The sequence below is a fragment of the Calidris pugnax genome, unplaced genomic scaffold (assembly GCF_001431845.1).
Source record: "Calidris pugnax isolate Ruff unplaced genomic scaffold, ASM143184v1 scaffold20, whole genome shotgun sequence".
NCBI lineage: Eukaryota > Metazoa > Chordata > Aves > Charadriiformes > Scolopacidae > Calidris > Calidris pugnax.
In genome coordinates this window covers 15570611-15584002 of record NW_015094510.1, presented here as the reverse complement: position 1 = coordinate 15584002, position 13392 = coordinate 15570611, and the positions used below count along the sequence as shown (strand labels likewise).

At 43.7% G+C, this 13392-nt stretch overlaps 1 protein-coding gene across 1 annotated transcript; it reads right to left on the bottom strand.

Moving 5' to 3' along the window:
• Positions 1 to 814: 814 nt before the first annotated feature.
• On the bottom strand, positions 815 to 13169 carry LOC106902397 (cysteinyl leukotriene receptor 2-like). Its single transcript, XM_014965813.1, has 2 exons — positions 12994 to 13169; positions 815 to 4101 (listed from the first exon to the last, which is right to left on the bottom strand). Exon 2 carries the CDS (start codon positions 4073 to 4075, stop codon positions 3143 to 3145), a length of 933 nt encoding a protein of 310 aa, XP_014821299.1. The 5' UTR covers positions 4076 to 4101; positions 12994 to 13169; the 3' UTR covers positions 815 to 3142.
• Between the last annotated feature and the right edge of the window lie 223 nt (positions 13170 to 13392).

The window sequence follows — 13392 nt, the reverse complement described above, 5'->3', positions numbered from 1 at the left end:
AGCTATGGTAGCTAGATGCGTGTTGAGGAAGGCAATATAGTGTGTAGTTTTGGACTGAAAAATTGCCTTTGTCTAGAAATACCAGCGGTTCCCTGAATGTCAGGGGAGCATATCTATGAAGCTAGAACATTTGCTATCGCTTAGGGGTATCAGTCACTTAAAGGCTTAATTTGCTATTCTCATGTCTCCTTCAGGCTCAAAAGTTTACTGTTGCTTTAACTTTCCATGCACACAGCTATTCTTAGATTTTGTCTCCTGGAAAATTGAGGAAACATATCAAAATACTTTTTAAGGAGTAGGTGGTCCCTTGAGCGTCCTAGAAACGTTGCTAGTAATTTAACTGTCAGGAGCTTCATTTTTCAGAATAAATATGGTGTCTTTTTTTTACTACATTTTTTACTATGATACCTCCACAGTGAAGAACCTTGGTCTTCATCTCTGTGAGAAGAGGCATGCAGGGATACCAAATGGAGAAATGACAGTAAAATGGGAATGTGGCATGCTATGCAAGTGTTCTTAAAGCTGCATGTGAGGATCCCTAACAAGGATGGTCTTGAATCCTTTTGGAAGTAAATCATAATTTAAAAAAAAATCTATTACTTTATCTGCACCCCAGACTTTGACTGATGTTCCCCGTTTGCTGGTGAAGTGAAGAAGGCAGCAGGATTGCTGTCACACCTCCACAGACATTTTTTTCTTGTGAAATGATGGCCCACTTACAGAAACTCAGTATCTGTTTCTTGGTCTTTCTCCCCCACACTCTGAGGAGATTCCTTGTTAGCTGTGCAATCAATAAAAAACATATCTTCAGCAACTAGTAAATCTGGTTTATTAAAACACAGGTTTGACAGTTAATTCAATTGCTAGCAAAGTTGTAGCATGGTCAATAAAAAAAAAAAAAGTGACCTCATAAGTGAGATACATATATCCTCTAGGTGCAAAATTACCTGATAATAGGGTGCATTTGGATGGATGCAGACAAAAACATGTGAGTGAGATTAGAATATGGCTAATTTTCTTTTCATTCCTTTGTAGTATTTCAGGTGTACAGTACCTTGTCAGAGGCTCCAAGATTATCATTTGTCCCTGCTGAGGTCTATTCATGACAGGGAAAAACTGCAAGTTTTCCCCCTTCCTTCCAATTATTTGTCCACCATCCCTCTGCACAGGCTGTCATGTCGATCCCATTCCATTGCAAATGAGTGGTAATATTCCTTTATCCTTCAGTAACATGGGACCAAGCACTGTAGGAGTTCACATGAAATCATTAGGTCAGCTCTCAGGTATGCCACTGAGTTACTGAAATAAGGATTCGGAGCATGAACTTTTGTGAAGACTTATGATAAAACTCTGTGCTTACATAAAAAGCAGCATAAAGTGACCAAAATAGATTGACTCCACAATTGAACATAACCCTTAGATAGTCAAGAAAAATGTGATTTCTCCAGTGATTTGCCAAGCACTTTTCCACCTGACCAGCAATGTTTTGTTTTCTGCGTATTTCAGACAGAGCTGAGAATATCTAGCTGCAGTTATTTTTGTTTAAGTGCAATAACATTCTCCAAAAAAGTTCAGAGCATTGAGAAAGTATCTTCACTGACAGAAACATTCCTTTGGGTGGATTTCACAGGGAGGGAAGGTTTTCAGTATTTTTGCTAGTTTTCACATGAGACAGGCTGCTGTCCTGGAAAATATGACAAAACTTCTTGGGGTTTTTTTTTTTTTTTTAAATGAGGTAATTAAAACCAAAATCTCAATGTGGTCAAACTGAGTTTGGAGTCTGTTTTCACTTAATTGCAAGTGATCTGATTTCTAAGAAATATATTTTGGAAAATATTCAGGGAACTTAAATATGCAGGCAGCCATCTGGTGAGATTTTCCAAAGAACACATAGGTGTAGTTTTCTATTGCTTTCTGAAACTGCCCTCCTCCTCCTCCTCCTCCACTACACGTCTTTCCTCCTGTTCCTGGTTTAGTGCTTCCTTATGTTTGGTATCAGGGAGTTCAAAACAACTGGAAGTTAATCCTATGAAAAAAGGGACTAGCTTCCTCCTCGCAGCAGACAGGAGGTGTGGGATTAGGGATGCCTTTGGCAGCAGGTTGCTGTCAGACTGGTTTACCACTCCCTTAGCTCCCCACTTGGAGGAAATAATTTAAAGGTTTGCCTCTGGATCCCTGCATGGGAACTGAGCTTCCTAACCTCGGCTGTCAGAACTGACCACAAAAACAAGTGCTGCAATGACCTCGAAGGAATGGGCGCACACGTGAAGACGTGCAGGATGCTACGTGCGCCCGCATCCTGCTCTCGCTGCCCGCAGTCATCTTAACTCATAGTGCTCCATCCTGGCGCCGGTAACTGGAAATCATTATCTCACTTGGCAATCAGAGAAATGTTAAGCAGAACACAGAATCACAGAATCGTCATGGTTGGAAAGGACCTCTGAGATCACCGAGCCCAACCATCAACACCTCGGTGGCCTCCTCAGAATGGAAAATCTAGAAATGCTAATGCCCTCTGAACAGCCTGAGCCTGTGCTGGCTCCCGTTTGGCTCTCTGTCTGCTTTGTAAGTCAGCCTCAGCAGAAAGTATCAGTGATACTTTACATTTCTGTGATGTGCAGACCTCTGGCCCGTGTTTGCAAAGGGAACTAACAGGGCACTATGAAGCTGTTGGGTATCACAGCATCTGAACCCCACACCTCTGCACACACAGCGAAATGGAGCACAGAGAGGTTCAGACCCAGACGCTGAGGTGATCAGGGGAAGAGTTGACCTTCAAGCCACTCATTGAGTATTGTGAAGTGAAATAAATGGACTCTAATAGCAAGGTAAATCCCTTTCAACCCCTTGTCCTGGGGAGAATGAACACTAGAGGTGTATCTACGCTGCTAAATAGAAGAGGACCAGGGATCACACCCAGACACCTGACCTCTGATCTTTCTGCCTCAGTTTTGGGCATCCCCAATGAGCGCTTTCCAAGACATTTTTGCTTGAGAGATGCCTGGCACTGAGCAGCATGGCTGCGGGCTGGCTAGCACCACACAGCCTCTGCCATTGAACAGTATGGACCCAGTCTAGATACCACACCAGGACCATATATAAATATTTTGCATATTTTTTGTACTTTGCAATTCTGCGTCAGCTATCTGCGGTACAAACTTCTGATTCTGGCTTTGAAATTTTCAGCAGCGAAGTAATAGAGGATGGGATCGAGGCAGCTGTTCATGGCAGCAAGGCAGAGAGTGACCACCAGCGCCTTGTGCAGAGGGAGGTTGGCCGGGCTGCAACCGCTTCTCGTCAGGTGGACTGTTCGCAGTATGTGGTACGGCAGGAAACAGAGGAGGAAGAGGATGAGAGTGATGATGATGGTTGACAGTGCCTTCTTGTGACAAACCGCCTTCTTGCACTGTGGATTCTTGGACTTGAGCAACGCTCTTATGGCAAAGATGTAGCAGACGATAATTGTGCAAAATGGCAGAATGAAGCCCACAAGGAGGACAAAGCTGTTCATTATCAGGAGCCTGTGCGTGTTGGAGGGGTGGAGATCCAAGCACTTGTCTGGGTATTTGTATCCAGCAACTTCCTTGCATAGCAGAGGGCTGGAGGCTACCAGGACAAAAACCCATATGGCTGCACATATTATCTTGGCATACTTCATGTTGGTTACTTTCCAGCGCTTGAATGGGTAGACAATAGCTATGAAACGAACCACGCTGAGCACGGTGAGAAAATAAATGCTGCAGTACATGTTCACGTACAAGATGTAAGTCATGATCCTGCAGAGGACATCACCAAATACCCAGCGTGATCCCAACAGGAAGTAGGTGGCCCGAAAGGGCAAAGTACTCACAAACATGAGATCTGAAACAGCCAAATTCTGCATGTAAATGTTTACTGAGGTCTTCCTCTGTGAAGGCTGGAAGAAAACATAAATGGAGAGGCTATTTCCAACAGCACCCAGGCAGAAGATAAGGAGGTACATGATGGGATAAATGACTTGCTTGAAGCCGTCAATCGTACAATTGAAGGAGTTGTTAGTGAAGTTGGCACCTAGCACCATCTTGGAAATATTCATGGTCTGCAGCCAGATTCTCCGTCTTTCTGCCAAAGTAAAAAGAATTGGTGTGAGGGCTAGGTTACAGGCCAGGCAGGGAGTTCAGCTATTCAAGACTATTTCGCTGAGGGCAGAAATCGCAAGATGCAGAGGGGAGTGGAAAGTAAAGATTCGTTAATGAGTAATTGCTTCTGATGTCCCAGGAGATACACATCTCAAGGCGTAAAGCCCCAGGATGCCTCTAATACAGCAACTGGTTGTTGTCTCAACCTGTGAAAGTGATGCCTTTTAAAGATGAGTGCTATGTGTGTGTTTTAATGGCAATTCTCTGATCTCTGTGCAAAACAAGCCAACTTGCTGTCAGACATTTTGTAGCAGGGAGGTTTCAAGTCCCCAGCTGCCTACCCTGGAAACATCAACACCTGAGCTGTCAGAAGAAATCACTGTCCACTGGTAAGTCTGTTTCAAACTAGATGAAAAGCTGAAGGAACTGAATTTGCCAACTGGAACTAGTGACATTTTTCTGGTACACTGTCTGCTGTTGGCAGTGTGCCACTGAACTTTCCTTATCAATACCAGAGTTATATTGATATACCTCAGAACCTATAAGTTAAGGATGTTTTGACCTTAATAAACATGGCATAAATAGTGTTCCTTTTTTAACTCCCTCCTCTTTACACTGTATTTCTTCTTTCGTTTAAATTTCTGATGGCTTTCTATGTCTCTTTTTGTGGGACCTTTGTTTCGTTTACCACTTTCTCAACCTTTTTTGTGCTCAACTGCTCTGCATCAGACAGTCATCTACAAGCACCGCGGCTTCCAGGGCAGCCCATGTGTGCAGCCCTAATGAAAATGGCCTGTGAGAAAATGGGCTATGTTCACAGAGAGTGACACCTTTCCTCCTATGGGGCTATAATTCAATCAGATCAAAACTACTCATCACTGAAACACTCTAAATAATAATTCTTTTCTCATTAGTTTCTATTTCCTTGCTGAACTCTCGATTTCTTCTCTCAGCTGACCTGCAGCTAGTAGTATTTTGAGAGGAAGATTTCAGTATTGTTGTTTGTTTAATAGTGTCAAGCAATTCCCTCTCTGCATCTACCAACATATTCTAGAGATGGATCATGGAAAATTTTAGCCCAAACCCCAGAACTACACGGCATTTCTAGATGTACAAAAAAGAAGCTTTTAATTTGCCCCAGTGAGAATGATAATGAGTCGATGGCACGTGACTGCATCTTATCTCTTATTATGGACCTCACTGGCTTCATGATTCGAAATTAAGTTATTTGCACAGGTGGAGCCTCCCTAGGAGGAAACATAGAATCATAGAATCGTCTAGGTTGGAAGGGACCTTAAAGATCATCTAGTCCAACCATCAACCTAACTCTGACAAAAAAATAAATAAGAAATAAGCAATAAAAAAAACCCCAAAAAACCACTAAATCATATTCTTGAGGACCATGTCAACCTGTCTTTTGAACACCTCCAGGGATGGTGCCTCAACCACTTCCCTGGGCAGCCCATTCCAATGCTGGATAACCCTTTCCGTGAAGAAATTTTTCCTAATATCCAATCTAAACCTCCCCCGGCACAACTTGAGGCCATTTCCCCTTGTCCTATCTCCTGTGACTTGGAAGAAGAGACCTACCCCTCCCTCTCTACAGCCTCCTTTCAGGTAGTTGTAGAGAGCAATAAGGTCTCCCCTCAGCCTCCTTTTCTCCAGGCTGAACAACCCCAGCTCCCTCAGCCTCTCCTCATAAGACTTACTCTCCAGACCCCTCACCAGCTTCGTTGCTCGTCTCCGGACCCACTCCAGCACCTCAATGTCTTTTTTGTGGGAAGGGGCCCAAAACTGGACACAGTACTCCAGGTGAGGCCTCACCAGTGCCGACTACAGGGGGATGATCATGTCCTGAGTCCTACTTACCATGCTGTTCCTGATACAGGCCAGGATACCATTGGCCTTCTTGGCCACCTGGGCACACTGCTGGCTCATGTTCAGCCGACAGTTGACCAACACCCCCAGGGACCAACCCCCATAGTCTCTAGAGCTGGGTGCTCTGGACTTCCAGTTACCCAGTGTGGTATTCCCAGCGTGCTGCAAATGGGAGCTAACTTGCGAACTCAAGCCATGGTGTGGGAGCCTGAGCTATGTTCACAGCAGCCCATGGTATCTTCAGGGCGGTGTCTCAGAGTCTGCCTGAATCCCTTAATATAGGAACCAGATGTGCCTCAACAGTTGTCTTTTATCTGGCCTCACTGTGACGGGGAGCGTGGGAAGCGCAACTCCCAGGCTGGGTTCCCAAGGAGCAGGATTTACCCCCCTGTTGAGACACAGGAGCGTGGTGGCTTGGGGAAGGGGGACATTTGCTCACACAGATGTCATAGCCGTCCCTGCAGTGCCTGAAATTATCCCTACAGAAAATAAAGATAATAATATCTATTGAGCTTAAGAGCGCTGAAGACTGAATGTGGGAAAACTGGATATTGGGGTTCTGCAAAACCCCAGACTCAGTAAACATGTGCTCCTAAAGTAAATCTTCTGTTTGACATCCTCTTCCCTCATGGAGGTGAGAGACACAGTACACTTCCTGACATCAAATCTTTTGCAATCTGAGGAGGTTTTGGTCTTCTGTACGAAGTGACTGTCTGACACATAAGTTTTCTGTGTGAGATCAAGAACCAGCTTTTTTCCTGATTGAAGCTGATCTCCCCATTCTGCAGAGAAACATTGCAGCCCAAGGTACAGCAAAGAGAAGAGCCCTTTTGACTGCGTTTTGCTATGGCCCAAGCATCCTTGTCTTTAGAAACCCCAAACCACAAGAAAATACCTGTGCCTGTTGAAGCATTCCTTCCACCAAACACTCTGCTGTGAAACTTGTGAGTTAGAGGAGTCAAATGAGAATTAAGAGCTTGGAGGCTAGGCAAATTCAAAGTCCTGCTGAGCACCATAAGTGATGGCTTGAAGGACAGGACAGGGGCAATGAAAATTCAGTTGATGAAAAGCCTTTGGGTTCCTGCACCTTGGGGATACCACCACAAACACAGACACAGAGGCACTTAGCTCAGGCTTTCACTGAGCTCCTCATTTCCTCTGCCAAACAACTTGCAGCTGAAAACCTTTAGGAGTTTCCTAATTATCCAAACAAAATTTTCGAGTTGTAATAGTATGTCTAAGAGAAGAAGGCTTGAGACTAGTCATCTGAAAGCTGTTAACCACCATGATGCCTGCCCTCGGTTGAAGCAGGAACAACCTGTGCAATTATCATAGGTAGATGCTCCAAATACTTGTGTTTTAACACAGAGATCAATGTAGAAGGAAAGTGCTGTGAAAGATACATTTCACACAGATATATTTGACTCAAGAAACCACAGAGGAGAAGGGGAGAATTTTGCCCCTCCTTGAAGTGAAGAGTTGTTCTTTAGCCAGCTAAGGCGAGGAGATGGCTCCTAGATAAGCAGCAAGAATAACATATCCAAGGAGAGGCAATAAACTTTGTTTTCAGCAAGAGTGTCCAGGCAGTCTCCTGAATCACAAACGAAAAGGGTTGGTTTTGGGTGAGAGACTGAACCTATAGGGTCCCCCAGAAGACTTCAGAGGGAAGATTGGCAGTAAGAGCTAACAGACATCTGAGAAAGTGACAATCTGAAATGGGAATCTCTCTTAAGTGGTACTGCAAGACTTCTCTGATGGGAACTCCCTAGCAGGAGATTTTTTTCTATATATGGGTTTTCCTGATGGAAGCTATCGGGTAGAAGCAGCTGACACACGCCCTGAAGCTCTGACAACCATGCTGGGCAGGAGAGGGAGAGCACGTCAGCTGAGCAAGAAAAAAAGTGGCTTTTCTGAAATAACTGCTGCTTAAGTAGATTAGACATAGAGATTTGGTGGATTTTTTTTCCTTTTCTTTTCTTTACCTTTGTGAAGCCTTTTAGAAACATTTACAGCTTAATTAGTATGGATTTTATGAATAAATACTTAACTTTTATTATAAATTACATATATTATAAATTATATCTATTTATTTTGAATAAATATTTTGCCTTTTATCGTAACTTGGCTTGAGTGTGATTTAAGGGAAGGGGATAACAGAAAGACATTCCTTGCCTAAGGTGCATCTAATACCCTTAACAAGTGAATGGATGGGCAAGCCAGGTGAGGAACTGAGAGAGCAAACATAAGAGGAGATTTGTTTAATCAGAGGAGATACTAAACTAATAAAAGTGCCCCAAAACTACCCGATTTCAAGCTCAGGATGCGGGTAGCAATGTAGTAGCAAAGTGGGGGCTACCCCATGAACTGCCCAGCATCCAACATGTGTGGCTGCCTCCCTGAGGCAGGTTTTGTGCCCATTGTGTGCAGAGGGCTGGGGACAGGGAGGGACAAGGCTGGCTGTCTTGAGGCAAGGGTGGCTCAGCAAGAGCAGGGCAGGAGCCAGTCTGCCCAAGAAGCAGACCTCATGAGAAGACTGTGAAGACTGCTTGGGGGTGCAGGGGAGGATCTGGTAGTGGCTGTGGTCATTGTGGGCACCAGGGGTGAAGGTGGGATCTCCAGGGCTCAGCTACAAGGCAAGAGAGAAACTCAGGTCAGACCTGGTGTTTCAGTGCATGGATGAGGCCGCAGAGAGAAGAAATTTAGGTATGTAAAGAACTGAGGGATCTTTTGGGATAAAGGCAAGTAATACGGAAATGAGAGACTGCACTGTACCCAGAGTGGATTCAGGCTGCTGGTGCTGCAGACTAATTTAATTAGAAGCAACAGGGGAGCTGACGGGCATGGGAGAGCAAGTGGGCTGGATGGATAAGACCTGCAAGGGCAGTGAACTCACATCCAGTGCACTTCTGACAAGGCCAGGAGGGAAATAAAGCCCAACTGCAATAACTAGGGAAGGCAAATCCTACTGCCCACAAACCCCATGGGCTGGCACGTGCTGTTTTGAGTGAGTGATCAAAAGCAAATCTGACGTAATTCTGCCCTGATGCTCAAAAACGAGACGGAGGAGCTGGAAGACTTGGCATGAGACAGCAACCCTGGTGCAAGGGGAACTGGAGAGACCTGCAGGAGAGAGGATAATCAACGGGAGCCTGTGTTGCCATGTTACCAGCTTTATGGTAATGATAGTGCAGGATGCACAGGCAGAGGAGTAGCACTGCACTTGAAGGACTGCGTAACTTGCAACAACATAAAAATATTATGGCCAAAGAGAAGCACGGCAGAGTCCTTGTAGGCAGACATCCCATACTCAAATAATAAAAGTATAGTACTAGGAATGCACTACCTAATTCCTTATGATGATGACAGTCATCAGAAAATGCTAAGTGTGAGTAGGAAGCTGAAAGCAGGTAGCAATAGCAGGAGATTTTGCATGCCCTTATAAAGATGTGATGCTGCAGCAGAACGAGATAAAATGCCCATATGCAACAAATACCTGATTCCTAGAATAATTAGAACTGCAAACAAATCCACAACACAACATGGTATTTTACATTTGATCTTTAGTGCTGCACAGCTTTTAGTTCAAGTAGGTTTTGGTGGAGGGAGCCCTGTACTGGCAATCACAGAAGAGCTAGGCTCACCAGTGGTGTGGGACACACAAGCAGTCCCAGAAGAAAGAAGCCTACATAATTCTGGGGCTGTTTAGAAAAGCAAACAAAAAATATAACAAAACCTGTGTTAGAAGTCTACATTCCAAAGAAATAGACATTTTAATAAATATTGAGCCCTGTGTCTACCAGTAGAACAGTTGGGAAGACTATTATAGGAAAAAGATCACCATTTAGAAAGCAGAAAGCTTGTCCAAATGGGGAGACAGAAAAATCTGTATCATGGCAGATCAAATATGGAGAGGAAACTAAGAGCATTTAAATAAATAAATAAAAAAAAGTGAAAAGCACCTGGTAAAGGATGCTCAGGCTGACAGTAGGTTTTGTAAACCCACTGAGAGATGACAGAATTGCTAAAGAATGCTAGCAGAGAATGCTACCAGAACTGCTAGAGAATTGGTAGGCTTGCTTCATAGCAAAAGATGTCTTCAGGACAATGAGGCCATAGCAGAGAAACTCAGTGAATTCACTCTTCCTTGCCAAAGATTTCAGGGTATTTTCACACCTGATGCAGCAAACAGGGTTGAGGAGCTAGCTCCACTCAAGGGATGTATGCAGGAAATATTAAACCGATCAGATAAGTGAGAGGTCAACAAGTAATCAGGACCAGATGGCATTCATATGAGTATCCAGAAGGATCTCAAATGTGAGACTGCCGGCCAAGGCACATAACCCAACATTACAATCAGATGCTGTGCCAGGGGACTGATGCATCACCAGTACAGCTCTTGTCTACAAGAAGGGCTTGAGACTCAAGGGCAGCTCGAGTGGCATGAGTCAGTCATCTGGTTGGTGGGAGTTACAACTGCTGACACTCATTTCCACTTCTGGTATGTTGTGGGAGGTCTGTAATGAAGAACGAAGATGCTGAGCTTGTTGGAACACCAGCCTGCTGAGAACAAGTCAGCATGTCTTCTGAAAAGGGAGATCCTGTCTCACCGGCTGAAGGGCTGTGAGGGTGATGGATGAAGGGGGCCCAGTGGTCATGTTATATGGATATGTGGGTATGTAGGCATTTATACAGTTGCATTTGTCAAAGCTCTGCACCAAGGGTTTCTTAAGGAACTAAGTTACCAGAGAGCCAGAATGCATGCTCTACTGTGGGCTGAAAACTGGCTGAAGCGTGAGAAACAAAATGTGGGACTTAGTGAATCAGCAATAGGGTCCTCTAGGGTTTGGTATTTGGCCCAGATTTATTTGATATCTTTATCAATAACCTGGAGAAGGTAGTTATCCAAGTTGATAGACATGCTGAAAGGATGGCAGGGGAGCTTTAGTGTCTTTTAATGTAAGGTGATGCACGATGGCAAAATAATCTAAACCCTGCCTACATGACATGAACTTGAAACTGGCTGTTGCATTCAGGAAAGGGCATTTGGCCTTGGCACCACTGACCATTTACTGAAGTAATTTCTGCATTGGCTGCAGCATCAGAAGCAACAAAAATGTCAGCAAAATGAGGGGCATCGTCAAGAAGGCTATGGAGAACAAATCTTGTATAAAACATCCATGCATCACCATAGTGAGCAGTTCTGGGCTCAACATCCAAAAAAGAGATTATGGAATTAGAGAAGGTGCAGAGAGAGGCAAGTGAAATGATCAAGGAGACAGAGCAAGGAACTAAAAAGCCTGGGAGTCTTTTTGGTACGGAAAGGTGGAGGCCGAAGAAGGATGTGGTTTACAGTTTACAGAATCATGAAGGTGGTGGGTAGCATGTGAATGCACATTGTTATTTATAGGGTCCCGCAGTACTGGGACTCGGGGTGCTCAGCAAAGTTGTTGGGAATCTGCTTTTAAACAGATAAAAGAAGGTGAGTGAGGGCAGACAGCATCAGCGGGGTCAAAACAGGATCGGACAAACGCAAGGACAATAAATGGGAAACAAAAGACTGGGCAGGGATGTACTCCCTGGTGCCCATGGACAGCAGTCAGCAAGCTGGGGAAATGCAAAGGGAAAGCACTCTGGAAGGTGATCAGGAAGATGATCAGGCTCTCATGTTGACTCTAATCCAGCCTCTCCTATTGCCACCATCAGAGATTGAATACTGGGCTAGATGGACATTGGTCTGAGCTGCCAGCACATTTCTTAGAGTCACAATTTGCTCCCGGCTCCTGGCAGTGTAACAACCACAGCTGGCTTCACTGTGTTACCCCTAATTCCTGCTGGTGAAGTGGGACCAATGCCTGTAGTGATATTAATATAGAGATTTCACCCTCTATGGCAAAAACTGTTCCTGGGAAAGCGGGAATAGTCAAGTAGCCCTTGGGCTACCCCCAGCTCTAGTGGAGGGCTAAACCAAGAGCAGGCAATCAAGTCACCCAGCGTGGGGTTGATTACTATGCCATGCTTGGACAGAAGGACATGGTCTTTTTGGAGAGGTGTGGTGGAGAGGTGCTGCTGCTAAAGGGGTGAATACAAAATCTCTACTGTCTCTAAAGATGTAAACATGAAACTCTCCATCTCCAAACTGCTGATCTCGGATTTGCTGCTCTGAAACACTCTGTTCACTATAACGTGAGGAACTATCAAGGAACCTATTTTTAAGAATGTGTCTGCATATACAAAGTTAAATAGGGAAATCAGGCTGTTCATTCAAAATATAGTTCTTTGCGATATTATGTGATAAATATATAGATCCTCTTGCAGGTCAGGAAAAAGACATGGTCTCTGCAGCTATCACAATAACCCTTTGTTTGAAGAGGACCCCAGACACCACAGTCTCATGTTCATTACCCGGATAGGAAGGCAGTTATGGTATCGCTGTTATGTAGGAGATTATTTGCATTTGCCACTGCACTTCTGAGAAAAACAGAAGTTCTCTTTTTTTTTTTTTTGAAGTTCCCATTGGCTTTCCTTTTAGCATTCACTTTGTGCTTCAGAAGCAGCATTACCAACAGTAAATGTAGCAGAATGTAATATTAAGAATTAACACTAAATTCATCGAAGTATGGCATTTTATTAACCTTGCTACATGCACAATAATTTTTTAAAAAATCAAGTCTGATGTTTAACAACTTTTATTTTAAAAGTTTTTCATAAACCAAATATGTATTTTTTATCTAGTTAAAAAAATACAGTCACTTAATCAGATCCACAACTTGATTGTTTTCTTCCACCTAGCACACATTCCTACTTATGTAAATTCACCCTTTTTTTCTGCCAAAAAATTTCTCAAGACCGGCTTTGTCATATAGAAGTTTAGTCAATGATCACAGCTTCTGGCAAATAAAAAGCTCACAGTGGGTAATAAGAAATGTAAGTAGGTAGTATTTTAATTCTTGCAACCATTTTTATCTACATCAGAAAAAGCAGAAAAATCTTGTCCTACCTCAGCCCGTGTGCTTTCTGGTGGGTTCAGTATTTCCTCCTTCTGCTTGCTGTTGCTCACAACTTTCAGTTTGTTAGCACAAACGAGAAACAGAAAAACTTGACAGAAAAGCCAAGTGCTATTTTTGCAGAAGCCACAGAAAAGCAATGAGTAGTAGGAAAGGGAAGTAAATCCTGGTTAAAAGACCTTACATCTTCTTAAAAGAGAAATGTTCTCAGCTCAAGGAGTGGTGCTAAGAATCACATGGCAATCTTTCAAAATTTTCACCCAATGAAAGAGGCTCTACAGCTACGTGGTATGTTGGGAAGCTTTCTGGATTTCTGTATTTGGGTCCACAATTCTATATATGTGCTTTCAATAATCAGAGTTGTTCAAAACATTAAAGGAAATTCCCATATA

Excerpts from the sequence above, each read along its gene's own strand:
- LOC106902397 (XM_014965813.1), bottom strand. The coding sequence starts at position 4,075 with ATGAATATTTCCAAGATGGTGCTAGGTGCCAACTTCACTAACAACTCC.